General features: G+C 58.2%; 1 protein-coding gene across 7 annotated transcripts in view; it reads left to right on the plus strand.

The window, feature by feature from the left end:
• The first annotated feature begins 175 nt into the window (after positions 1 to 175).
• The window catches only part of SYNGAP1 (synaptic Ras GTPase activating protein 1), a 48,731-nt gene continuing 23,133 nt past the window's right edge, over positions 176 to 25,773 (plus strand). For all 7 annotated transcript variants that reach the window (XR_004374759.2, XM_075071511.1, XM_032788353.2 and 4 more), the window contains exons 1-5: positions 176 to 425; positions 8,724 to 8,845; positions 9,430 to 9,529; positions 24,504 to 24,601; positions 25,025 to 25,146. Coding sequence is in view for 6 of the 7 variants with exons in the window: in XM_075071511.1 (XP_074927612.1) it covers positions 404 to 425; positions 8,724 to 8,845; positions 9,430 to 9,529; positions 24,504 to 24,601; positions 25,025 to 25,146 (464 nt within the window). In the remaining variant the exon portion in view is untranslated. The remainder of the gene's footprint in view (positions 426 to 8,723; positions 8,846 to 9,429; positions 9,530 to 24,503; positions 24,602 to 25,024; positions 25,147 to 25,773) is intronic.

Genomic DNA, 25,773 nt, shown 5'->3' on the forward strand with positions numbered 1-25,773 from the left:
CCCCGGCTGCTGCTGCCGTCCCCCGACCCCCTCGCACCCCGGTCACCTCAATCCCCTATTCCCCGATCCCCTTGCACCCCACTCTTCCTCGGCCCCCGGCACCCCGATCCCCTGATCCTCCAACCCCCTTGCACTCTTCCTAGTCCCCCTGGCACCCCGACCCCCTGTTCCCCCTGGCACCTCCTGCGCCCCTGTCTCCCGGATCGCCAACCACCCCTGCTCCCCGGCTCAAGTCCTCATCCCTGGATCCCCCCGAGGTCCTTGCCCCCTACCCCTTTTTCCCCCTTCTCCTCCTCACTCTGGGGATTCCCCCCCACCCCACTTTCTCCTGGGTCGTCGTCTCTCCCCCCAACCTCACCTCTCCATGACAAGCGCCCGGGACTAGCAAGCGGCTGAAGGAACCATGTCCTATGTCCCCTTTCGAGGTAAAGGATGGGGTGCGTTCAGCTGGGGTTGAGTGGGGGCACAGCTGGGGCCTATGGGTTCTGGAGACTGAGGGGGTCTGGGGGAAAAGGCAGGCTCACCTAGGGCAGGTAGGAAGGCACTGAAGGGTTCTTCCAGGGTCTGGGCTTGGGAGTGGGGCAGGGGAGGGCTGTGAGATTGGAGGGGACAAAGGGGTTCACCGGGAGCAGGGCAGATGGGGGGAGGTAACTGGGGCAAGCAGCGTTAACGAGAGAGTGGGCACCATATCTGGGACAGAGGGCACTGGAACTTGGGCAGGAATGGGAGGGGTCACCTGGGATGGGCTGGAGGGTCAGGGTTCTGCGGGAGATGTGGGGCGTCCATCTGGCTGGGAGGAGAATCTGGTTCACCTGGGGCAGGTGCGGGGCACTGGGAGGTGACTGGGGCCTGTGGGAGCAGAAGAGGATGATTGTGTGTATGTGGAGTCCTGGGGGTCTGTGGGGTTTGAGCAATGGGGGAGAATGGGGTTTGCCTGGGAGAGGTAGCAGAGGCATAAAAGGGACTTCTCTGAGGCCTGTGGCTCTGGAGAGCACGGGGTGGGGAGCTTCATGCAGGGCCTGCAGGCTCGGGACTGGGGGTGGCTCTTTGGGGGGGTCACCTAGGGCCTGTGGGCTCAGGAGTGGGTGAGGGGAACATCTGGATGCAGCATGAGAGATGAGGGGGTCACATGGGGCCTGGGGAAACAGTGAGGGATGCCAGTTCATCTTAAGGTGGCAGGAGGTATGCTTGAGGGGCCATCCAAGACAGTGAAGGGTTCTCCTGAAGGGGCTGTCCCATGGTTGGTGGGGAGGCAGGACAGAGCACTGGTGGTTGCCCCAGGGCCTGTGGGGCAGTGGGGAGTCAGAGGCAAGATGGGAGGCACTGGATGGTATCCTGGGGCCTGTGAGGTCTGGGGTTCAGTTGTCTAGGGCAGGAGGTGGTGGCATTGGGGTGTGCTCTGGGCTCAGTGAAGTCAGGGGGGTGACAGGGTATGGCGGTGTTGGTGCCAGGAGGTGGGGGAGACTGGATGGTACCCTGGGACCTGTGGGGTCTGGGACTCATGGAGCCTATGGGGAAGGGCAAAAGGAAGTTGGCTCTGGAGTTGGTGCAGGGGGCTCTGTGGGGTTGGGAGAAGGTAGGCAGTGGGGTGGAACATGAGGGAGACAATAGTTAAGGGTTCACAGTGTAGTCATTGGGGGCTTGGAGAGTTCATCTGGGCTGGGGGGTTTGAGGGTCAGGCTCAGCTGGGGAGGGGGATGTGTGGGGAGGCTGTCCAGGGACTGTGGGGTCTGAAGAAGCTGTGAGAGGAAATATCTGGGGTTGGAAGTGGAGTGGGGGGTAGCCCAGGGCAGGTATGAAGAAGGTGGTGGGACTCTGAGGGAGGAGTGGGGTGGGGGGCGTTACCTGGTGAACCTTGGGGTTGATGAATAGTTGGGGGCAGAGGATACATCTGGGAGCAGTTGGGGGTGGGGGGAGACAGAGGAGGTGCTGAGGTTATCTGGAGAGCTTGCTTGTTGTTCACCAGGTCAAGGGGTAGTAGAGGGTAGCGGGGGGGGGGGTTACTGCCTCAGGCCTGTGGGTGGGACCATTGTCCAGGGCTGTGGGGGGAACAAGGGGGTCTGGGGGCAGTAGAGGATAGTGGATGCACTGTCTAGATCTGTGGGGGCAATAGAGGTAGCTAGGGGATTCAGAGGGCAGGAGAGGGTAGTGAGTGCGTTGCCCTGGCCTGTGGGGCAGTAGGGGTAGCAAGGGGATCGGGGGTCAGTAGAGGGCCTGGGCAAGGAGCCCATTACCTGTGGGGCAGTAGGGGCAGCAAGGGGATCGGGGGGCTGTAGAGGGTAGTGGGTACACTGCCCAGGCCTGTGGGAGCCATAGGGGTAGCTAAGGGTTTGGGGGTAGTGAGGCTCCTTGCCCAGGCCTGTGGGTGCAGTAGGGGTAGCTAAGGGTTTTGGGGAGCAGTAAGAGGTAGTGGGTGGCACTTCCGAGGCCTGTTAGTGGGAGGGGACCTCTGTGGCCTGTGGGAACAGCAACATGAATGCCTGTCGCCAGGGTTGGGGAACGTGCGCCTGTGTTTGGCTGTGGTTCTTAGGGCTGGATCCAGATGGTTGATGGAGTCTAGCATCACAGGGAGGCCTTGGGGTTGTTCTCTGCAGCTCAATCTCTCCCCACACATTCGTGTTCCCAGCCCATGGCCTGCTGGAGTGTGCCATCGCTCATGGTCAGGGCCCACTCTGAGGTATGGGCATTGGCCCCATTTAGGGGTTCTGGCCTGATGTGAAGACTGGTGCAAATCCCCAGGAGACCTTGTGACCCAATTTCCAGCTGGCCCAGAAAGCACCAGGGGGATGGGTTTGCATGCCACTCATGACATCATATGTATGGTCCTGGATACTTTCCACAGAACCTCTGCACCCTGACACCTGGCTCTTAAACTCCTGCTCGTCACCGGACCCTGGGTCCAAACACCCTCCCGTCCTGTTCCCCATCGTGCTTGGGCTCCTGGGCCCGAGGGAGTGTCGCATCCTCTGTCTGATCCTATGGCCCACATTCTTCCTCCTTGTGCCAAGGTACACATACACTCTCACCAAGATGGTGCCCCATGTCTGGCCCGCAAGTGCCCGGAGGGTGGCGGGGGTGCGACACCGGGCAAGCTAGGATTAACTCCCCATGGCTAGCATGACTGGGGCTGCCGAATGGAGTAGGGGACAATCTCCCTCTGTCAGTGCAGGGTGCTGTGCTACGGGTCAGGTCAGGAGCACTGGGCTGGGGAGAGGTTGAGGAGGGACATGGGGGGTGGGGGGGGACACCCTGGTGGGAGGTGGAGACTCCCATCCCAACTGCCCCATAATTTATTATGCTAATTTATTGTGGCTCCAAAATAGAAATATTAATGAGGGAATAAACATAGCACCTGCCCTACCATGCCTGCTCCCCACAGCACCCTCTGCTGGGAGAGGCCAGGACTGAAGTAGTTAGAAGCTCCCCACCCAAGCCAGCGCCCTTCCCTACTCCCCACAGCGCCCCCTGCTTGGAGAGGCTGGATCTGGAGTAGCCAGGAGCTCCCCCGCCCCAGCCAACGCCCTGCCCCACTCTCCACAGCGCCCCCTGCTGGGGGAGGCTGGGGCTGGAGTAGCTGAGAACTCCCCCCAAGCCAGTACCCTGCCCCACTCTCCACAGCACCCCCTGCTGGAGGAGGCTGGGGCTGGAGTAGCTGAGAGCTCCCCCCGAGCCAGTACCCTGCCCCACTCTCCACAGCACCCCCTGCTGGGGGAGGCTGGGGCTGGAGTAGCTGAGAACTCCCCCCGAGCCAGCACCCTGCCCCACTCTCCACAGTGCCCCCTGCTGGGAGAGGCTGGGGCTGGAGTAGCTGGGGGCTCACCCCTGCTTTGGGGGATGTTGGGATGAAATACCCCCCACGGTCTCTTCCCTGCACTCAATGTGTGGAGGTGGTGGGATGCGGTTGCTAGGTAACCCCATTGGCGGATGCTTCCTCCTCCCCCCTCATCCTGGGGCGGGGGACTGGCATGAACTGAATCCCCAGAGTGTGGCAGTGTCGTGAGCTGCAGGTGGTGCTGGGGGGGGGGGCACTTGGGGACCCTCCCCATTTAGAGGTAGGGTATCCTCTCCCCAGTTAAGTCTAGGGATGGGGAATGGGGCAGGGGAAGGGCCCATATCTGTATCTTTGAGGAGGAGGGATGTGTCTCCTCTCTCTCTCTCTCTCTGCCAGGCTCCCACCCTCTCACATGCTCCCTGGGCTGTCACTTCCTAGCACGGATCTCCAGGCACACTCAGATCTGATGGGACAGTCAGCCCACACTGCGATGCCAGGGCTGGAGGGGGAGAGGGCTGTGCTGGGATTCTGAGGGGATGGAGCAGGAGATGTGGGCCTGGGGGGCCCAGTGCTGAGTGAGCACCCCCCATGGAGGAGGGTCCAGGACCTAACAGGGACACCAGCTTTTAGGTATCAGAGGGGTAGCCGTGTTAGTCTGGATCTATAAAAGCTTTTAGGAGTGGCTAGGTCCTTGGGATACTTGGCTATTCTATGCAAATTATGTGGTGAGCTCATTTGCATTTTTGCAGGCAGGTCAGTGGAAGCAAGGAAGCATTGTGTATTTGCATATAATTTGCATATCATTAATATCCAGCTTTGTGTGGAATGGTATGGGTTCAGCACTCTGTATCCCTCTGCAGCCCAACAGCCCCACACAGTGCGACCGTCTTCCAGTTGGTTGAGGGCTGGTGTCGTGGGGCAGTTCTAGCTGTGCCCCTGGCAGTCCTGGGTGCTCAACTGAGCCTGCCATGAGGCCAAAACAGGGCTGAGCCTGCCACGGCAGCCAGAGCCGAGCCCCACCAAGCACTAAGGAGTGGGGCCCTGCTGCCCAGGGGTGGCTTCAAGCTGGTGACTAAGAGAAGAATGGCTTGGTCTGGCCCTGCCCTGTTTCTGGGCATCTAATCCCCTCCCCGCTAGGGCCTGGGAAGAGCAGGCTCTCAGGAAATTGAGGCCTGACCTAGGGTTGGGTTCCTCTGCCCTCTGTACACTCCCTAGCCCCACTTCCAGCCCTTAGCCTGTTGCCAGTGAGTGCCCCACAGTGCACCTTAATCAAAACATGAGCAATCCCAGGCACACAAAGGCAGGAATTGGAGTGTGAGCACACCTGGGCGTTCCCACACTACCAGGTCAGTGCGGGGATAGTAGTTATTGCAACCTCCTCATGCTGACTTGGGCAGGATCTTGATTGTCTTCCACCCACCATCCCTCCTCATGCACCCATTTGTTCCCAACCCTCCCTGGACCCAGACCTCTGTCCCTGCACAAGCTTCTTTCCCTCCATTCTTCCCCATGCATACTTCTCTGCCTCTACACTTCTAGCCATCTGTCCATCCCCACACTTACCCTTCCATCCATCCCCACATGCTCGTTCCTCCAGCCCCCTATCTGCCTTGGTAAAAGGAGTGTTCAGATTGCAAAGTCCACTACTGGGAATGGGGGGACTTCCAGGATTCATATATCCCATGCAGCCTTCTCTTGGTCCCCCTGTGCAAATGTGTTATGAGTTTGACATGGTCTGGAATGATGTCTTTGCACACTATTCCCCCTACCCTTCCCACCCTGCATGAGCCACCAACAGGATCTGAACCTTCTAGCTATGTAGCACAGACCTCTCCCAAGCTGCTAAAGGATTAATTGGAAGCTATGTGACCAGCTGCAGAGGAGGATGTGGCAGCTGCTTTGCCCGAAGTTTACACAGCGATTAACAAGATAGCCGCAGAAAGCTGGGAGCCAGGACTCATGGGTCCTCTCCCCAGCTGCGTGGGGGGTGGAGGGGGCATGGGTTCTGCTGTTTATAGCAGCAGGGGTTGGGAGCCAGGACTCCTGGGTTCTAGCCAGGGATAAAGTCAAAGTGGTATGTAGGGAGGAGTCAGGACTTGTGGTGTCCCTTCCCATAGGCTATGTGCTGTTCTCAGGGGGAGCCCCCCTGCCCCGTGTGATCCTGGGGCAGGTACGCGGCTGAGTTCCTTAGCAAGTGTGTGTGTATTTGGAGGGAAAGGGCTCTAGAAAGGTGCTATGTCCATCTATGTCCACTGGGTGGCAGCACTGTGCTGCAAAAGCCCTTTGCTCCTCTCCCTGCAAACACCACCCCACCTGTGAGTGGTTTTGGGCAGGCCATGATTCCAGACCCCGCTCCCCCAGTCTGTGCTGGAGAGGGGTCGCCCCCTGCGGAGGGGCAGGAGAGTTATATGCTGCCTGTGGTGCTAGATTCCCCTGGCTCAGTTTGCTTCCCTTGGGGCTTGGGATGGGTCCTCTGCTTCCCCCCAGCGTGAGCCGCCCCCCTGCTTTGAGTTATGGGGCTTCCCGTGCAGCTGCTGCTTGCTACCATAACACACTCGGCACCCCAAAGCCTCAGCCAGGACTGACACCCGCACCCTTGTGTGCCTGGTGCCATATAGGAGGGAGGGATAGCTCAGTGGTTTGACGATTGGCCTGCTATACCCAGGAGTGTGAGTTCAATCCTTGAGGGGGCCACCTAGGGGTCTAGAGCAAAATCAGTACTTGGTCCTGCTAGTGAAGGCAGGGGGCTGGACTCAATGACCTTTCAGGGTCCCTTCCAGTTCTATGAGATAGGTATATTTCCGTATATTATGGATGCATCACCCAGACTGACCTGTGCTTCCAGCTTTGCTGGCCTGGCTCTGTGCATTGGGGAGGAGGATTTTTGGCTGACATTGATATGCTGGCAAACGCCCTGGTGTAGGCTTGGTTCTCCCAGGGTAAAGTACTTTACACCAGCGCAGTACATCAAACCCCCAAATGTATAAAGCTAGGTATATTAAGTCAATGGGATGACTTGGGGGGCCCTGGCATGTGGGTTCTGAACCCCTGGCATTGGCAATATTAAGACCCAGTCTCCACATGAGCTCCCAGAATGATCCCATGGCATGATCCTAGCCTGTCAAAACGAGGAGGTGACCTTACCTCTGCGGACAGCACTAAAGAGACGGATGATGAGCACTGCAGCCAGTTCTAGTGCCTGCATGCTGTAAAAGGATGTGGAAGAATGGGAGAGGCCACAGAACCAACCTGTAAGGCTGGAGACCATGGGCGGCTAACCAGGCATTATCTCTTCAGCTGAGCAAAGGAAGACGGCTGAGAGGTGACTTGATTGCAGGGTGTAAGGGCCGTCACGTGGCAGAAATACCTGGACTCTTTAACCTAGCAGAGAAAAGGAGAAGAACCATCACTGGCTGGAAGCTGAAGCCAGATACGTTCCAGTTGGAACTAAGGCTCAGTTTGTTTAACGGGGGGATTAAGGCAAGGGAGGGGATGGGCTCGCTCTCTCCAAAGGCATCCAATCCTCTCTGGGAGATGCTCTAGCCAGATTCAGGTTCTTGGGGTCAGTACAGGGGTGCTAGGGCATCGTTCTCTGGCTGTGCTTGACAGGAGGTCAAACTACATGACTGTCTGGTCCTTTCTGGGCTCACTGCCTTTGAATCAGTCTGTGGCCAGTGATCCAGCCCTTGGCAAGAGTTGAGTGGGAGGGTTAGCCTGGGATGAACTTTCTGTGCCAGGGGCTGGGGGAGGCATAATCTGGCTTGGGGACAGGGCCAACTCCAGGGGTTTTGCTGCCCCAAGCAGCCCAAAAAAAAAAAAGCCACAATCGTGATGTGCGGCAATTCAGCGGGAGGTCCTTCGCTCTGAGCAGGAGCGAGGGACCCTCCGCCAAATTGCCGCTGAATAGCTGGACGTGCCACCCCTCTCTGGAGTGGCCGCCGCAAGCACCTGCTTGCTAAATTGGTCCCTGGAGCCGGCCCTGCTTGGGGATGATCTATGGTTTCTCCTTTCTGGAGAAGGATATATCAAAGTTCTAAGTCAGGGGTTCTCAAACGGGGGGTCTGGACCCCTCAGTGGGTCACGAGGCTATTACATGGGGGCGGTCCTGAGCTGCCAGCCTCCACCCCAAACCCCACTTTGTCTCCAGCATTTATAATGGTGTTAAATATGTAAAAAGGTGTTTTTAATGTATTAAGGGGGTCGCACACAGAGTCTTGCTATGTGAAAGGGGTCACCAGTACAAAAGTTTGAGAACCACTGTTTTAGGTGCTGTTCTGGGGTCTTCAGCATCTTCCTGTGCGGATTGTTGGTTCCATGGGCAGAGTTATTGAAACAGGAGGGGGGGTGTCAAAACCCTACTGCTTCAGAGCGTGAGCTGACCCCAGTGACTGGGGACTGGGAGAGAACATCTATCGTGAGGTTATCCTAGGACAGTCCTTCCTGGGGCTATGGCCCAGCTGCAGTGGGACTGGGGGTGGCTAGACTTGGGCTAATGGGAGAAATCGGGACACTAGGCTGGGAGCGAAGAGGTGGAGAAGACAGGGTTAGACAGAGCTCTGAGGTCTGGTCCTGCTGGGCTGGGCTGAAAGTTGGGTATGGGAGGGCAGCGGAGCCCAGCCATGAGTGCAGCTGTGACCTGGTCATTCCTCACCTTGGCCCAGTGGGTCAGTTCCATCCCTGAAGCCCCACAGTGTGGGTGGGGAGCGTGGTAATGAGAGAGAGAGATGTGAAGGGGATGGATGGAGGGATGTGTTTGGGGGGGTGGATGGAAGCATGCCCATGGGTGAGGAGGGCAGGAGTGATGTGGGATGGGTGTGCTTGGGATGAGATGGATGGAAGAGTGCATGCAATGAGGGAGGGGTGTGTGTGGGGAGGGAAGGAGGGTTCTGTCTGCCCAGGAAGACACCACTCCCCATTGCATCACCTCTAACCCCCTCTCCCCCTTCCCTAGATGTGCGAGGAGCCCCCATGCACCGCATGCCCTACGTGCACTCTCCCTACGAACGCCCAGCCTGGAATCCACGATTCTGCATCATCTCTGGAAACCAGCTGCTTATGCTAGACGAGGACGAGGTGAGACATGCAGGGATAGGACAGGACATACAGCTGAGGGGGAGCATGGAGCTTGTGGGGACCCCAGAGGGACCCCCCACCCACCCAGAGCAGAGATCCCTTCCCTCTTGGAGCACCACCTCCCCTGTCTCTCAAGCACAGAGCGATTTCTCCACCCCCCCGCTTTTCCCCTCACTCAGAGCTCTCACTTCGCTCCTGGTCCCAGATTTGCCCCAGCTGAGAGGTCTCCCTAGAATATGATGCAGTGTCCCCTGGCCCTGAGCTTGGAGCAGGGCTTCTTCTGAGCCCATCTTGGGGGAGGCTGCAGTCCTGGTGCTGGGGTGCTAGGCAGCCTGCTCCCTCTTGGTCCCCTGGGGTAATGCTGTACCATCCCCCGGCTGGGTCCCCCCCATGCAGGATAAAGCCATACCTGTGACAGCCTCAGGGGTTGACAATTGTTGCTTTGTGCACTCCTGCCCTGACACAGGCAGCTGGGGGGCAACGGGGGAGGCAGGGACCCAGAGGCTGGGGTGTTGGAAGTTAAAGAGGGGATGCCCCCATGCAGCACTAACCCTCGTCTCTCCCCTCCCCCTCCCCATCTCCAGATCCACCCGTTGCTGATGAGGGAACGGCGAAGCGAACCCTGCCGGACCAAGCTGCTGCGCCGCACAGTCAGCGTCCCTGTGGAGGGGCGACCTGAGCACGGTACAGCAGGGGGCAGGCACTGGAGGTTGGGGGGGTCTCAGCATGGGGTGGGGACTGGGGGGCACTGCACAGGGTGGAGAAGTGAGGGAGTCTCAGCGTGGGGCGGGGACTGGGGGGCCATAGGGTGGAGAAGTGGGGCTTGCGGCACTGCATGAAGTGAAGAAGTCGGGGTCGTGGCGTGGGGTGAGTGGGGACTGGGACAGGCTACAGTACGGCATGGCCAGCCAGCACCCTACAGGGATGAACCCACTTGATCCTGCAGGGACACGTGCCCCATGGCACCCAATTCCAAGTAGCTCCCACAGATGCGCATAGTCCACAGTGACTACTCCTCACACCCCTGGCACCCATTCCCTATGCAAATGCAGAAATTAATGTCCGATCCCAAACAATCCCCCGGACACATATTCCATAAATAGATCCCGCATATACTTGGCTAATGATCCAACTAGATCTCGCCACCAACCTGCTCTGTGGTGCCTGATTCCCAGTAAATCCCCAGAGACATGCACCCCAGAATGCCTGCTCCCAATAGATTCTACAGCAAATATCACCTAGATCCCACAAAAACATTCACCTTGCAGTACCCAGTTCCCAAGTGACCCCCCGCAGTGCCTGATCCTCTGATCTTACAGGTACACGTGCCTTGCAGTCTCCTGTCCCCACAAGATCCAACAGACACTTCCCTCATGAGCCCCACTAGATCCCATAGCCAGTGTGCTCTGTGGCATGTGATCCCAAGGACTCTCTCCCCTCTGCATCTGGTGCCCATGAGATTCCACAGAGACATGCCCTGTGGCACTTAATGACCCCAAGATCACACAGACACATGGCCCTACTTGATCCCACTGTGATGTGCTCTGACACTGAGCCCAACAGATCCCATAAGGGAACATTAATTCTCTGTAGATCCTAACGTGAAGCAGGCCCATAGTGCCTGAATCCCAGTAGCTCCTATTGTGAAACATGAGCCATAGCACCTGATCCCCAGGGAATCTCAGTGAAACATACCTCCATGGTCCTCAGGCCTAGAAAATCCTGCGATTAAACCAATTTTGGAGGGGAAATTCACTAGAAAATCTATCAGCAGACCCTTGGTAGATCCAGTAATTCAGAGACACTCCTGGATTCTGGGAGGGGCATGAGGTCAGGTGCACTGGGTCCCTCTTTATACAGTAAGGGCAGGGGCAAGTTGAATATGCAGCATCTCTTGGTCCCCACTGGGTGGAGCTGCTGCTCTCAGAACAAGACAGGTTTGAGATAGGGCAGTTGGTGGGAGATTAGGTCTATCCCCGCTGTACTCACTTTAACCCAGTGCCTCCATCTGGGTGAACCCACCCCTCCCTTGCCCCCAGGGTATGTTCCACTGGGCCTTTTTGCTTCCCCCAGAAAAACTGTCCCTGCATTTCCCATGCTGTAGGCTGTGAGTGCCCAACCTAAACTCCCTGCCTGGAGTGGGAGATAGGGTGGGGTTGGAGAGGGAGAGCTCTGTATGGGGGAAGGGGGTGCTGGGTGGCATTGGCTGTGGGGAGATTGGGGGGTCTTTGTACGAGGGTATTGGGAGGAGGTGGTGACTGGTGTGAGATGGAGTGGGGGGGTTCTCTGTATGAGGGAAGGGGTGTTGGACAGGTTGTGGGGGATGGGGGACTCATGGCATGCAGGGATATAAGAGGGTGAGGTTAGCTGGTGTGGGGTGGGTTGGGATGTCTCTGTATGGGGAGGGAGGAAATGAGAGGTGTCTGTGTGGGGAGGATTATGGAGGGGGATGCTGGCTGGTATGGGGGGATTGGGGTCTCCACTCCCAGTTTCTGCAGCCTGCTACATTCCAATGGGTGTCCCCCCAGAAATGCTGTCTGGTGCCATGCCAAGGAGGCAAGAAGAACCATCCCATAATAAGCCACTCAACTGAGTTGCAGCCACGCATGGGTGCTTGGCTACAGTTGCTAGGGGAACCCCTCTGGCAGAAATCCTGGCCTGCAGCGCTGTGAGATTCCCTGCCCCCAGGTGGCGCAGGCAGGCACCCCGCTGCCCGGCTCGCTCCCACAACCAAGGCTGGCTCCAGGCACCAGCCCAGCAAGCAGGTGCTTGGGGCAGCCAATGGAGAGGGGCGGCACGTCTGGCTCTTCGGCGGCAGGTCCCTCACTCTCACTCCCACTCCGAGCGAAGGACCAGCCACTGAAGACTGAAGCGGCGGTGTAGAGCTGATTGCGATTGCGGCTTTTTTTTTTTTTTTTTTGCTGCTTGGGGTGGCAAAAACCCTGGAGCTGGCCCTGGATAGAACACAGGAGTCCTGGCTCCCAGCCCCCCTGCGCTAATCCCCTAGCCCCTACTCCCTTCCTAGAGCTGGAGATAGAACCCAGGAGTCCTGGCTCCCAGCCCCCCACCTCACCTCACCCCCAGTTCTAACCCACTAGATCCCACGGCCCTTCAGAGCAGTGTGAGGGGGAAGGGAATATGGAGGAGTCAGACTGGTGTCCTGTGTCTGCCCCCCTGACTCCTCAGCTTCCCCCTCCCCTCCCCTCCCCAGGCTCTCCCCCGCCCCAGAGCCCCATACACACTAACATACCCCCTCCCCCCTTTCCTCTCAGCATTTAAAAAAAGAAATTTGTCTCCCTGAGAAGTTGGCTTAAAAGGTTTCCATGGAAACCCCAAGGAGAGATGAAGGGAGGTGACGCAGCCTCGCTGCTGTGGGGATGAAACAGCCCAGCACCCATCCTGTGTCTTGCAGCCTGGCGCCCCCCGGTGAGCCTCCCACCTGGCGCCACACAGCCCGGCGCTCTCAGCTGAGCCCCTCCTGGTGCCTCACAGCCCGGTGCCCCCAGTGCCCCACACCCCCAGTGCCCCACAGCACCACCTATTGCACTCACTCTCTGCAGCCTAGCACCCCCTGCTGAACCCCCTCAGTGTCCCACACCCAGCACCCCCTGCTGAGCCCCTCAGCACCACGCAGCCTGGCACCTGCTACACTCTCACTCTCTGCACCCCGGTACCCCCTGCTGAACTCTCCTAGTGCCCCCTGATGACACCCCCCCCCGGTGTCCCACAGCCTGGTACCCCCTGCTGAGCCCCCAGGTGCCACGCAGCACAGTGCCCCCTATTACACACCCTCCCTCTCTCTGCAGCGCTGCACTGGGATCAGCACTAACTGCCAGGGGAGAGCTCCCCCTGCTGAGCCCCCTGTGCCATGCAGCACAGCGCCCCCTACTGACTCCTCTGCCCCCTAGAGTACAGTGCTCCTGCCACACTCTGCCCCCTACCCCGCACACAGGGCCCCTAGTGCTGCGGTAGGATCAGCACTGACTGCCAGTGGAAAGTGCCCCCGTCCCCCCCTGGTTCCTTGCAGCATTGAGGGGATCGCTCCCATCCAGCTTGTAACCCTGCTGATCATGGAACCCTCCAGAGCTCTAGGGCTGAGCCATCTGTGGCTGGCTTGGCCCAGCTCTTTCCTTTGGGATCGCTCATCTCTGCCAATCTCTCCTCCATTCTCAAGGCTGTTTTTCCCCCTACTCCATTCCCTCAGTCAGCATGTCCCTGCAGGCCTGTCCTCCGCCCAGCATCCCCAGACCCTGCTGCAGATGCCTGGGTCTCCTGCACACACCAGGGAGGAGTATTGCTTGGAGCAGCCGTGGAGCTGGGGATTGGTGGGTGAGAGGTAGGGGAGAAGTTAGGGTGAGGGCACAGGGGCAGGGATTTGGGTTCAGATGGAGGGGATAGGGTTAGGGGTGAGTCATTGGCTATGGTAGGTATTACAGATGAGGGGTGAGGAGTTAGGGTTAAGGTTCAGGTGGGTAGGGATAGGAGTTATGGGGTAAGAGTTGGGGTTAAGGTTTAAAAGCAGGGAATTAATTTAGGGGCGAAGGTTCTGGACTACGGTAAGGAGTTGGGGGATGCGGGTTATCTGTACAGGTCTAGGCATTAGGGGCACAGATACGGGTAAGTTTGGGGGAAGGGTAAAGTTTAGGGCCCACTAGAGGTTTGGATCATGCTGTAACATCTCCTGAGTGGTTGCGAGTTAACTCAAGCAGATGAACGTGATGGTGAATCCTGGTGCAGACGCTGAACACGTGTAACCTCCACCTCGTAGGGACTGTGACCAGGGGCAAATGTTCCTCTCCTGGAAGATCTTTGTGGAGTGTTTGCACTAAGGCCATGTCTGTGCGGGTGAGGATGGGTGGGTGTTACCTCAGCTAACTTAGGAGCAGACAGTTGTAGCCTAGTTCTGGGAGAGTGTACACCAGCCAGTCCTAAGAGTGTGTTTGCACAACAAAAAAGGGGTGTTCTTAACTCCAATTAGCTACACTGGGATCAAATAGCAGTGAAGACATGGCACCTTGGCTTTTAACATGGGTTCTCAGTGCAAGTTCAACCATGTCTCTCTGGCAGCTTTAACTCGAGCTGCTACACTACCTTAAAACCTGAGCTGCCCCATCCACTGTTGTTCTAACCTGGGTTAGCTAATTTCAGAACTCAGCTTTTTGCAGTGTCCCTGGTCCTGGTTACCTCTGCTTGCTAACACAGATTGAAACTGCACTTATCCTGTTTGCACTAGGATTGTCACCTATATGGAGATTACCCCTTGTCCCTAGTTTGATATGTGTTTAGAGGCAGAGGCTTTTCCAAGATGTTGATTGTTAGCCAACACCTGCTCACATCCTCCCTCCTAGCCTGAGCTAGGTAGATGTCGAGCTAACTTGAGTTAACAGTGCAGTTTTTCCAAGTGAAGATGCACCCAGGGCATGAGGATGTAGGGCTGACCATGCCTCGCTCCAGCCAGCTAAAAAGTGTCCGGGCCTTGTCCCCACTTGGATCTTACAGTGAGAAAGCTTGATGTAAAACCACACCTTGTGTGTAGTGAAGACATGGCCTAAATTGAGTGGATTTTACACTGGGTTTGGCAGCTTCTGCTATAAACCAGGTTTAAAACCACAGTTTAGTTTGTGGTGCAAAACTAAACTCTTGCAGGTAGTTTGAAACTGCTCTTCGACCATCCCTGCACATAGCAGGCTGGGTCTCACTGAACCAGTTTAAAGTAGCCTGGTAGGGTTTCTGTGGGGCCTGCCGAGTTTAGAGTTGGGTTAAGGGTGGGTCAGGGTGACAGGCTGAAGACAAGCTATACGTTCTGATTAAAGTTGAGGGGGTGGGATTATGGCTGGGGTGATAAATGGGAGAGTTATGGTTATGGTTTGTGGGTGGGATTGAATGGGTGGGTCAGGATTCAGACAAAAGGTTAGGACATATGTGGGATCCCATTGGACTCACCCAGGGAACAGCTGGGATTTCCCTCCTGCACCTCTCCCCCTTCTATCCACAGCTCTCCTGACAGCCCCCTTGTCACACCCACCCCCTTACCCTGCCCCCCCAAGGCTCCCTGAACTTCCCTCTACTGCTGCTTCAGTTCTCCAGGTCACCCCCACCTCTTGCCCCACTGTGTGCTCACCCTGACTGTTCCCTAGTGTCACTGCCTTCCTCTATGTTGTGCCCCCCATTTTCCCTGACCAGCTCCTGCCCTGCCTGCTGCACCTATGTTCCCCGCATAGGTCCTGTCCAGCTCATGTCATGCTGCCCCCCACTCCCAGTGCCACCTTCTGCCTGGTCCCCCTAAGCCACCCCCATCTTCCCTCCCCTGACTCCCTCCTCCAGCCCTCGGTGCTGTTCCTTCAGGCTGGTCCCCTAACAGTTGGGGCCCTGGGGTGACGGCATAGCAGATAGGGTGGAACGGGTGAGTTGGGCAGGGGTGTATTTGAACATGGGGTGTGGGGATTGGTGGCTGTTGTCAATTAGAGGGGTGGCTTCTTTGGGCCGCTGATGATATGTGTGTGAGGCCCTACCTCGCCTCCTTTGAGGGAAGTGAATGGGGGGAGGGTGAGTGGGGGGGGTGACTGCTTTCCATTAGGGAGTAAGTGCAGGGGAAGGGGCTGCAGGTGTCTTGGGGGGCGGGGACGTTCTCTGAGGAGGAGGGTTGCATGTGGTGATAGCAGTGGGGGAATATGAGCATGGGGGCAGATGCCTTCTGGGGGGGCAATATGAGCAGGGGGGCAGGTCTCTGTAGGGGCTGTGTGTGTGGGGAGGTCTCCTTGTGGAGGGGATGCAGCAGGGGGTGGAAGCCTGTGGAGAGCAATATGAGTGTGGGGGTCGAGTCTCATGAGGGGGGGCAGAAGGGCGGGGGATAGTGAGCATGGAGGCTATAGCATGGGGAACAGGTGCCTTCTGTGGGAGGATGTGGGGAGCCAGGAAGGTGAGGGGGCAATGTGGGGGAGCAGGTGCCCTCTCTGGGGGTGGGATCTGAGCATGAGAGGACAGTGTCTTGTGGTGGGGGCAGGTGCCTTGGGGCACTATGAGCGGGAGCAGGACTCTCGGGGGGGGGAGAGAGGCAGTAGGGGGATGCGTGTGGGGCAGGCTCTCCGTGGGGGCGCTACCGCGGGAGGAGGCGGGGCACTATGATCGCGCGGTGGGGGGGGAGAGGCAGGACTCTCCGCTGGGCGGGGCAAGGAGCCCGTTGGGGGGGTGCACGCGGGGGCGGGGCCTCTCCGGGGGGTAGGGCCGGGCGGACTGTATTGATCGGCGGGGCGGCAGGGCAGGCCCGTGGGGGGAAGCTGTGCAGGGGCGGGACTCCCTGGCGGTTTACGGGGGGTGCGCGCGGTCCGGCGCGGGAGCGGGGGGGAGGCAGCCCCGCACGCACGCCCCCGCGGCCCGCAGGGTTAACCCCGCGTCCGCCCACGAGCTGCGCGTTTGCGCGCGGCGCGAGGCCCCGAGGTGGCGGCGGCGAGAAACTGCAGCCGTCTCCTAGCAACGCGCGCGCGCGTGCGGGATGCTGGAGCGAGCCCGGCCCGGAGCCGCCCAGCCGCGCGCGCCGCAGCGCCGCACCGGCCGCCGGGGCCCGGGGCTGGCGCTAGGAGCGGGCCCCGCACCGCGCCGCGTCGGATCGATGGGGCCGGGCCGCGCGGGGCTGCCTAGGGCGGCCCGGGCCCAGGTGAGCGGCGGTCGGGCCGCGGGGCGCGGCGTGGGAGGCTGCAGCTGGGGCCGCGCGCAGCGCGTCCTTGCGGGGGGGGCGACTGTGTGTGGGGGTGGCTTGTGCAAGGGTGCGTGTGTCAGCGTGCATATGTGTGCAAGGGTGTGTGTGTCCGTGTCAGGCTGCAGCTTGTGTCATTGTGTGTGTCAGGTTGTGTGTGCCCCTGCTGGTGACAGTGTATGAGGAGAGGACTGCAATTGTATCTGTGTGCAAGTGAGGGGATTGTGTGATTGTGTCAGAGAGTGTGGCCAAGCTGCGTGTGTCCGCGGCCATATCAGCATGTGCAAGATTGTGTAATTGTGGCTGTCAGCCAGCGTGTGCATCTGTCAGTGCGTGTGTGTGAGTCTGGCAGTCAGTGTGTGCTACTTTGTGTCTGTGGGCTTGTCCCTGTGTGTGTAGGGTTCTCTGTGCTTGTGTCTGTGTGTGTTTGGAGAGTTGTGTGTTCAAGTACATGCTGGTGAGTGCATATTGGGTTGTGTGTGCATGCAAGTGTGTTACCATTTCAGTGTGTACGTAAAGGTTGTGTGTCTGTATGTCTCTCTTCTTCTGGGATGGTAAAATTGTGTCTGTCTCTGTATTTCTGTGTGGGTGTATGTAGGGTTGTGTACGATTAACTGTCAGTGTGATTATGTGTGTCTGCATGTGTGATTGCGTGTCAATAGGGTTCTCTCAGTGTGTGAGTGCACAAGTGTGTGCCTGTGTATTTTGGCTTGTTTCTCTCCCTCTGGGGATGTGGAGGTGTGTGTGAGGCCCACTCACCCCATTCATATCTCCTTTCTACTTCTGGCTTGGCTGAAGTGGCCACTTCTACGACTGCTGTGTGTGTGTCCCCGTGTGTCTAGGATATATATGCCTGAATATAATTGTATCTTGTGTGTATAGTGTTGTGTCTCTGTTACTGTGTGTGTGTATGCATGTGAAAGAGAGAGTATACAGTTGTGAGTGTGCTTAGTTATGCCTCTGCTTGTGTGTCTGTGTGTAGAATGTATAGAGTTGTGGGTTGTCTCTCTGTGTGTGGTTCATACAGGGTTGGGGGGGTTGCCTTTCTGCATGGGGGTGTGCATCTGGTTGTGGCGTTGTGTCCGTGTATAGGGTTACGGTTGTGGGGCGGGGTTGTGTAGGGTTGTGTGTGGTTGTGGATCTGGGTATAGCTGCTGCAATGTGGGGTGGGGGCTGGAGCAGGCCACATGTCCAGAGGTGGTGCAGCGCTGCTAGCCATAGAGTGGGGTGTGGGGGGATGTGGGTCCAAAAGCAGCGCTGGCTGGGAGCCTGGGCTCTTCTCCAGGGCAGGTGTGGGTGAGGTAGCAAGGATAGCAGCTGGTCTGGGCAGGGGGAGCCTGGACAGGGCCATGTCAGGGGAGCCTGCAGCAGGGAGAGCTCCCTGGAAAGCTAGGAGGAGGGATGCTCCTCCCTCATTGTCAGTGCTTGCCCTACTGTGCTGCAGAAAGTGGGGTGGGGGCAGGGTTCATAGAGGGGCGCTCCCCATGGCAGGCAGTGCTGAGGGACATGCTCTGTTTCATCCTGGAGATTCCTTACAATTCCTGTTGCTTTTCTCTTTGAGGTGAGCTTTTGGTTACTGTTCCAGCTGTGTAGCTGTTCAGCATCTTTCCTGTCCCACATCAGAGTTGTCTGCCTTTTGAGGGATCACTGTATGCCCAGCCCCTGAATCCCACCCCAGAGGCAGCTGCATTTCCGTGCTGGGTGTGGAGTCGGTAGCGGAATTGAGGAGGGAGGCTGTGGCTGTACTAGGCCACAGGGTTCTGGGCTGCCAGGCTGGGTGGCAGGGATCCAGACTGGGCAGGATGGAGTGTGGCTGCCCAGCCCATACTCTAGAGTGGGGCTGCCCTATAAGGATGTCGGCACTTGTTGGGTGGAATTGGAGCTGCCTGCTGGGGGTCATAGGTGCTGGAAGAGAGTTTGGGGAGCATGGCTCTGAGAAGGGGAGCCCCACCAGCGTGGCTAGCATTGCCCAATCCTGGCTCAGCTGCAAAATAGTTCCCCAGACTGTCCACTCACCCTCTGTAGGGTTCAGAGTTAGTGTCCCAAGCTCTTCTGCAGTCTCAGGCAGCTTCACTGTTTGGGGGGGTTGTCAGGCCAGCGCGGGTCTGTAGTGTAACCCAGGGGTGTACCCTCCCTGCTGCTTCCCACCCCAATTCATCTCTGTGCCCTGCCTCCCGTCATGCCCCCTGCCCCTCTTGGGATTTTCTGTGTCTGCCCCACCGGGTGTTGCAAAGGCCACTGAATGAGCCTCTTACCAGTGCTTGTGCTGTGCAAGGGCTGCTCTAAGTTCACAGAGGCTTGTACTCCTTAACTCTGTCCCTGCCTCGTTAGGGTGGTGAAGAGAGACGGGGAGCCCCATGCAAAGCCAGCTGGAATCGGTCTCCTCTCCATGCAGCTATGCAGTGGTCTGGGGAGTGAGTGCTGGCCGAGGCTGTCTGCAGGGTGGCAGTGATGGGGATGCTGCCATCCCACAGGGGTGCTCCTTAAAGCCAGGATCCCAGGAGTCAGAGGGAAGATGGGAAGGGACGTGTCTGGTCTGGTGTGGGTGAGCAGGTTTTACCTTGTCACGCTTGTCTCCCTTCTAAGGTTATGGAAAGCCTTATCTCTGCATCGGGGGTGGGGGGAGCACACAGCAGTTTAGGGTGCACTGGATGGGGTGGCAGAGCGAAGGGAAGCTGAGGGTCTGGAGAGAGGGACAAGGCTCTAATCTGGAAAATATTCCCCTCACCTCCCCATCCTGCTACTGGCTTCATGTGGATGGATCAGACCTGGGAGTAAGGGGACTGAAGGGTCAGATTTCAGTGGTGTTGGGGTGGCTGGACAGCTGGGAATGACAGTGGTGGCGGAGGGGCTGGAGTGCTGTGCAGGTAGATGGTGTGAGGGAGGGGTGCCAGAAGGGATGGATGGATGCAGAGGTGTGTGTCGGGATGGATGGATAGAAGGGTGAAACCAGACACAGATACAGAGATCATATTGACAGGTGTGTAGGGTGGTGAGGGATAGAAAGTTGGCTGGATTTGAAGGAACAGGTAGATGTGTGTGAAGGAGAGTGCATGGTGACGGATGAAGGGGTGTGCATGGAGATAGATGGTGTTGGAGGGGTGTACGGGGATGAATGTACGGATAGGTAGATGGGTGTGAAGACAAGTGCATGGTGAAGAATAGAGGGTGTGCATGGAGATAGATGGTGTTGGAGGGATGAATGGATAGAATGGTGCATATAAGGATGGATGGATGTTGTGGAAGGATGAGTGCTTAGGTCAATGGCTTGGCCTGTATGTGTGGGGAACAGGAAGTATGATGATGGACAGACATTTCTTGAGGGATGATGGACAATCAGGGCTCTAGCTATGTCTTTGCTAGACAGATGGGTACATATGGTGTGTTTGGAGGGATGGATGGTAGATCTGTCTGGGGATGGACAGAGCGTGAGCCATCTCTGGGGATGGATGTGGGGGGATTTCGGTCTCTGGGGGCAGGAGGGTCCTCGGTGGTAGTGTTATGGGAGATGAAGGATTAACTGGAGTGAGTGTCTCTTTGACGCTAATTGTTCCCCTTTGGTTCTCATTCTGCTCACATGCTTCTGCAGCCTCCCAGCCTGCTTGTCCGTCAATCAGCTGTCACTCTGTCAGGGCCACTTCCTGACGGACACGCTCCGGTGCCAGCTAGGCTTCCTCCCAGAATACTGACCTAGTAAGGAGTGGGGAGCTAGGTCACAGAGCACCAGGAAAATATCCTTATACAAGAATATTGTTGAGTTAGCCCTAGAAGACGTACCGTCTCCCTCCCACAGTCCTGCTGATGTCCCACAGCCCTGACAAGGGCGTTCTCCCACCCCATAGCCAGTGCCCCTTAATCCTGACCTGCAGCCCCCAGCTTTCCCAGCAAGGATCCCGTCTGTTCTGCCCATATTCCTCAATCCTGACCCGCAGCCTGGGCCCCTTCTGCTCTGTCCACATCCCTCAGTCCCGACCTGCTGTCCCAGCCTGGGTCCCCTCCACTCTGTCCACATCCCTCAATCCTGACCCACAGCCCCCTGCTGTCCCAGCCTGGGCCCCCTCTGCTCTGCCCATATCCCTCAATCCCGACCCATCCACCTGCTGTCCCAGCCTGGGCCCACTCTGCTCTGCCCACATCCCTCAATCCTGACCCACAGCAACCTGCTGTCCCATCCTGGGTCCCTTCCATTTTGCCCATGTCCTCAATCCCAACCCGCAGCCACCTGCTGCCCCAGCCTGGGTGCCCTCCACTCTGCCCACATCCCTCAATCCTGACCCACAGCCCCTGCTGTCCCAGCCCTGCCGATGCCCCTCAGTTTGATCCCACATCCCCCCACACCTTTCTAGTTTATTTTAAGAGGCAGCTACAAAAGCTCTGCAGCATTTGATGGCTACAAAGGGCTCCTGGGGCTTCAGGTTTGAGGCGAGTCAGGCATGAGGAATGTGTGTGCGTCGGTGACCCCGATGTCAGCAGCCACCCTGCTCCATGCCTGGATCAATCACTTGCATGAGTCACTGAGCAGGGAAAGTAGGACGCGGGCAGCTCCTGGCATGATTGTCCCCCGAGTGGGGGTGGGCAGCCCCTGCACATGGAGCCTGACAGGGAACTAGGATCAGGGCGCTGGACTGTGGGAAGATGCCAGCCACACACACAGCAAGGGCCCCAGTACTGAGGCTGTGGGAGGAGGGACGGCTCTCCCCAGGGGGAGACGCTGAAACCAACTGGGGACCCTGGTAGCCCCCAGTGTTCCTGTCCCCAAAATCAGGCAGAGATGGAGTTAATGCACACCTAGGAGTCAGGACTCATGGGTTCTCTCCCAGGCATTGCTCTCTCTCTCTTAGGGACTAACCTGCCCCCTATTGCCTCGCAGTCCAGAATGGATTGATCCCAACACCCCCTGTGTGGCAGGGCAGGGCCTTTACGGGTGTGTCACAGATAGGGACTGAGGCTTAGTGACTGGCCCAGGGTCACACAGGCAGTCTGTGGCAGAGCCAGAAACTGAACCCAGGGCTCCACAGTCCTGGACTTGTGTCTGGTGTTGGATATTCTCTCCCATCCCTGGGCATGGGGTTGCCTGTGTGCCCCAGCCCTGGGGAATTCGCTGCCTGGCAGGACCCAGATATTGGGTGAGCAACTGTGCAACTTTAATCTGCAAAGTTGGTAAAACTTGTCACTAGTGACAGCCGTGTCTAAGGGACCTGTTGGCCCCGGTCCTCGCAGGCCCCTCCTGAACTCTAATTACCTCCTGGCATCCCAGGCATATCCCCCATGCCCCACCCTAGACATGGCTGCATCTCAGCACCATGCAAGGGATCCCTGTATAAACAGCACCTAGGCCCCACCCCAGAGGCAGCTGCATCTTAGCACTAGGTATGGGATCCCTGTATAAACAGCGCCCAGGCCCCACCCCAGAGGCAGATGAATCTTAGCCCCAGGTAAGGGAGCCCTTTATAAACAGCCCCCGCGCCCCACCCCAGAGGCGGCTGCATCTCAGCCCTGGGCAAGGGATCCTACTATGTTGGCTGTGTAGAGTTGCTGGGGAACAGCTGCATCCCCCTCCAAGTGCTGCTACCACTCCCTGTTAATGAGGCATCATGGATGGGAAATGGCAGGGTGTTTTCCATGGAGACCTGCTGGGGGGAGGAGCAGGCTCTGGCTGGGCTGCCTGTAACCAAGGGCATTTCACAGCAAAGGCAGAGGGGCTGGGGGAGCCGGAGCGGGGGAGGCTGCATTGAGCTAGCACAGCTGGCATGTTCCCAGCTCCCAGTTGAACCCTTTCAGCCCGAGGGGAGCCCTTTACTAACAGCATGTGAGGCTACTCCTCTGCCCCCACAAATGCGGCCACCTCTGGGGCAGAGCATGTCAGCCAGGAAATTGCCACATAGTAACACTGCAGAGGACAGCCAATCCTGCTCCAGGGGATGCAGAACTAGTTCACCTGTGCACTGGACCAAGACTGGGAGGAAAAGACCCACTACCCACCTCCCTGCAGCCCAGCCCCTAGCACCGCCCTGGGGCAATGGGGAGCCCTGACTGCCCGGGCAGAGCCCCCTGCTGCCCCCCGCCCCCTGCAGCCCAGCCCCTAGGGCTGCCCTGGGGCAATGGGGAGCCCTGACTGCTCAGGCAGAGCCCCCTACTGGCCCCTGCTGCGCTCCCTGCAACGCAGCCCCTAGTGCCGCACTGGGGCAATGGGGAGCCCTGACTGCCTGGGGAGAGCCCCCTACTGCCCCAGCCTCGCTCCCTGCAGCGCAGGCCCGTAGTGCTGCTGTGAGGCCAGCACTAACTGAGAGGGTCGAGTGACCCCTGATGAATCACCTCAACCCCCAACACCTCCACTGAGCCCCCCACCCATGGGATCATAACCCCACTGAGACCTCCCACCCAAGGGTGCATACCCCCAAGAACCCCACTGACCTTCCCACCTAAAGGATCATACCTCAAACACCCTCACTGAGCCCCCTACCCATGGGATCATGCCCCCAACATTCCCACTGAGCCCCCCACCCATGGTGCATACCCCCAACACCTTCACTGAGCCTCCCTGAGAGTATACCCCCCCAATAAACATGCCCAGCCCCCCCGGATTACACACCAACCCTGAGAGCATCCAGCCTGGGAATCATATCCTTGCCCTGACTCTCACCCCTGCCAATATGCCCTGATGCAATTCTGCCTTCTCTCATACTCCCTGCTCTCCCGGCTTCCCCGCCTGAGTATTAATGAGCTGACCTGTCCCACTCTCATTACTGCAGTGCTGGGGGACGTGAGGAGTCTCAGCCCCTGGGCAGCAGCTGCTGAGGCTGAGGACAGGTTGTGTGGAGTCTGGCCCAGGGATGAAGCCAGCTGGCCTGACCAGAACTAGGCTGAGTCCCCTCAAACTTGTAACACATAGTGGGGAGCAGGCAGGGTTGGTGCTCGCACCCAGCTGATGGAGGTGAAAGGGGGCAGGTTCAGGGTGTTTTATCTGTTCTTCTAGTAGGTTACAGCGGTGGGCGTCAGGCCTGTGGGATTCTATCACTCACTCTGGGAGGGCAGTGTGGGGGCTGGGAAGCATGTTGGGGGTGTCTGTTCATATTGGGGGGGTCACAGTGCCGGTCTCTGTGTGGCGTGAGTAAAGTTGGGGCACTGGGCTGTCTCTGTCTCCGCATGGTGCTTGTGATCCTCCGCATACCAGGAGACTCCTGCACCTTCATCAGCGATGTAGTGGCCACAGATACTGAGCGGAATTGGGGGGCTCCCCCACTTCCCACCACCACCTGCTTCCCTGACTGTGGGGAGTGGAGCCCTAGCTGAACTCCCATCACCACCCCTGGGGATGCCCCCCGTTCTCTGGTGACCTCATGCAAGAGGGGAAGCCGCATGCAGCTATAGAGCATGGAGAGAACCCAGGCACCTTGGTTCCCAGTCTCAGCCTCCCCCACCCCAGAATGCAGGAGGCTTGGCTGCCAGACTCCCATATGGATGGGGGGTGTCTCTGCTTTGATGCTGGCAGAAGATGTGCTGCCCCCAGCTATCACATGCAGCTTGCTCCCAATATCTGGGTTTCCAAGGCTGCAGGGTGGGCTCATCCTCTCCCCCAGTCAGTCTCCATCATTGGGGCTGGATTAGAGCCGATGGCCCTTAGAGGGGACAGGCCCCGTGCCCCATGGCCTACCCCCTGAGCCAGTCAGTTCCCTCCCCTGGGGCCAGATTGGAGCCAGCACCCCCTAGAGAGGAAAGGCCCCATGCCCCATTTCCCGCCCCCTGAGCCAGCGAGTCCCCTGCCCTGATGCTGGATCAGAGCTGGCATGGCCTGTAGGGCAGAGTCCTTGAGCTGGGTGTAGTGCTGAGTAGGATAGTGGGATTCCCTTCAGGGTCTTGGTTGTTACCCTTGCAGGGTGGGCAGGGCTGGGGCACCCCGTGGTGGAATTCTGACCCCACCTCTCCCCCCAGTAACCAGATCTCTCCCCCACACTCTGTTTTCAGAACACCACGTGAGCCGCTCCCGGAGGAAGAGTGTCCCTGCAGGGAAGCAATACAGCATCAACATGGACGCGCCCCCGGCACCCCCATTCCGGCCCTCGGTGAGAGACCTCCCCTGCCCTGACACACATGGAGACGCGCAGTCACCCTCACACTGACACATGGGTCTGCACTCAAACGGGCACTTCTACTCACTGATTCAAACCCCCCAGATTCACACTCACTGACAGAAGGACTGACGCTCAGAGGCTCTGACAGGCGCACACGTGCACACATACACGTTCATGCTCACTGCCCCCCAGGTGCGTGGGTTCTCTGAGAGGGTAGTAGAGTTAAGTGGTTAGAGCAGGGGAGCTCTCACTCTTCTCCCAGAGCCGGGGATAGAACCCCTGAGTCCTGGCTCCCACTCCACCCCCCTAAACCCACTAGCTCCCACTCCTTTCCCAAGTTGGCACTAAAACCCAGGAGTCCTGGCTCCCTCAGTGCCCCCTCACCATCTCACTCTGTCTATCCCCTACCCACAGCAGGGCTTCCTGAGCCGGCGTTTGAAGAGCTCCATCAAACGGACAAAGAGCCAGCCCAAACTGGACCGGACCAGCAGTTTCCGCCAGATCCTGCCACGGTTCCGGAGTGCTGACCATGACAGGTGAGAAAGCCCCTCCGCTCCATATCCCACCTCATGGCACTGCTGTAGAGAGCAGCGTGGGACTCCAAGGCACAGACTCTGCCCACGCTGCCAGGGATCACTACCCTGGTCAGGGACTCCAGTTCCAGGCACACATAAGGTCATCTGTCTCTTCCTTCTCCATGGGAACGGCTGCCCCACACCAAAGGCAGTTGCTTCTCGAGGGACCCCTGTATTAACACCCCTGCAACCCACCTCGACAGTAGGCATGTCAGTAGTGACGGGCAGACAGCTATGGGGCTTCGTTGATAAAACTTTGTTACGACCTCAGGTGACAGGAGGAGGTTGCATAGGGGGGATTGTCCCCTCCAGTCCGTTCTCTGCAGGGGGCTGTGCCCTGTTGCACTTCCTGCATCTGGAGTTGCTGGTGTCGCTTTCAGAGGTGTACTCTCCATTTGGGGGTTATGCAGGACTGAGAAAGGAGGAGTTGGGGGGGAGGCAAAAGAGGAGGGGGCATTGTGGATGGGAGGCAGCCAATGATGGGAAGGAAGCTGGGGAAGCAGAGGGAGGAGGAGGGCAAGAAAGCAAGAGAGCGGTGGAAGGCAACTGGGCATTGGGGGGGGGCAGCCAGTGGTGGGGTGGGAATGG

Source organism: Chelonoidis abingdonii, chromosome 12 (assembly GCF_003597395.2).
Source record: "Chelonoidis abingdonii isolate Lonesome George chromosome 12, CheloAbing_2.0, whole genome shotgun sequence".
Lineage (NCBI taxonomy): Eukaryota > Metazoa > Chordata > Testudines > Testudinidae > Chelonoidis > Chelonoidis abingdonii.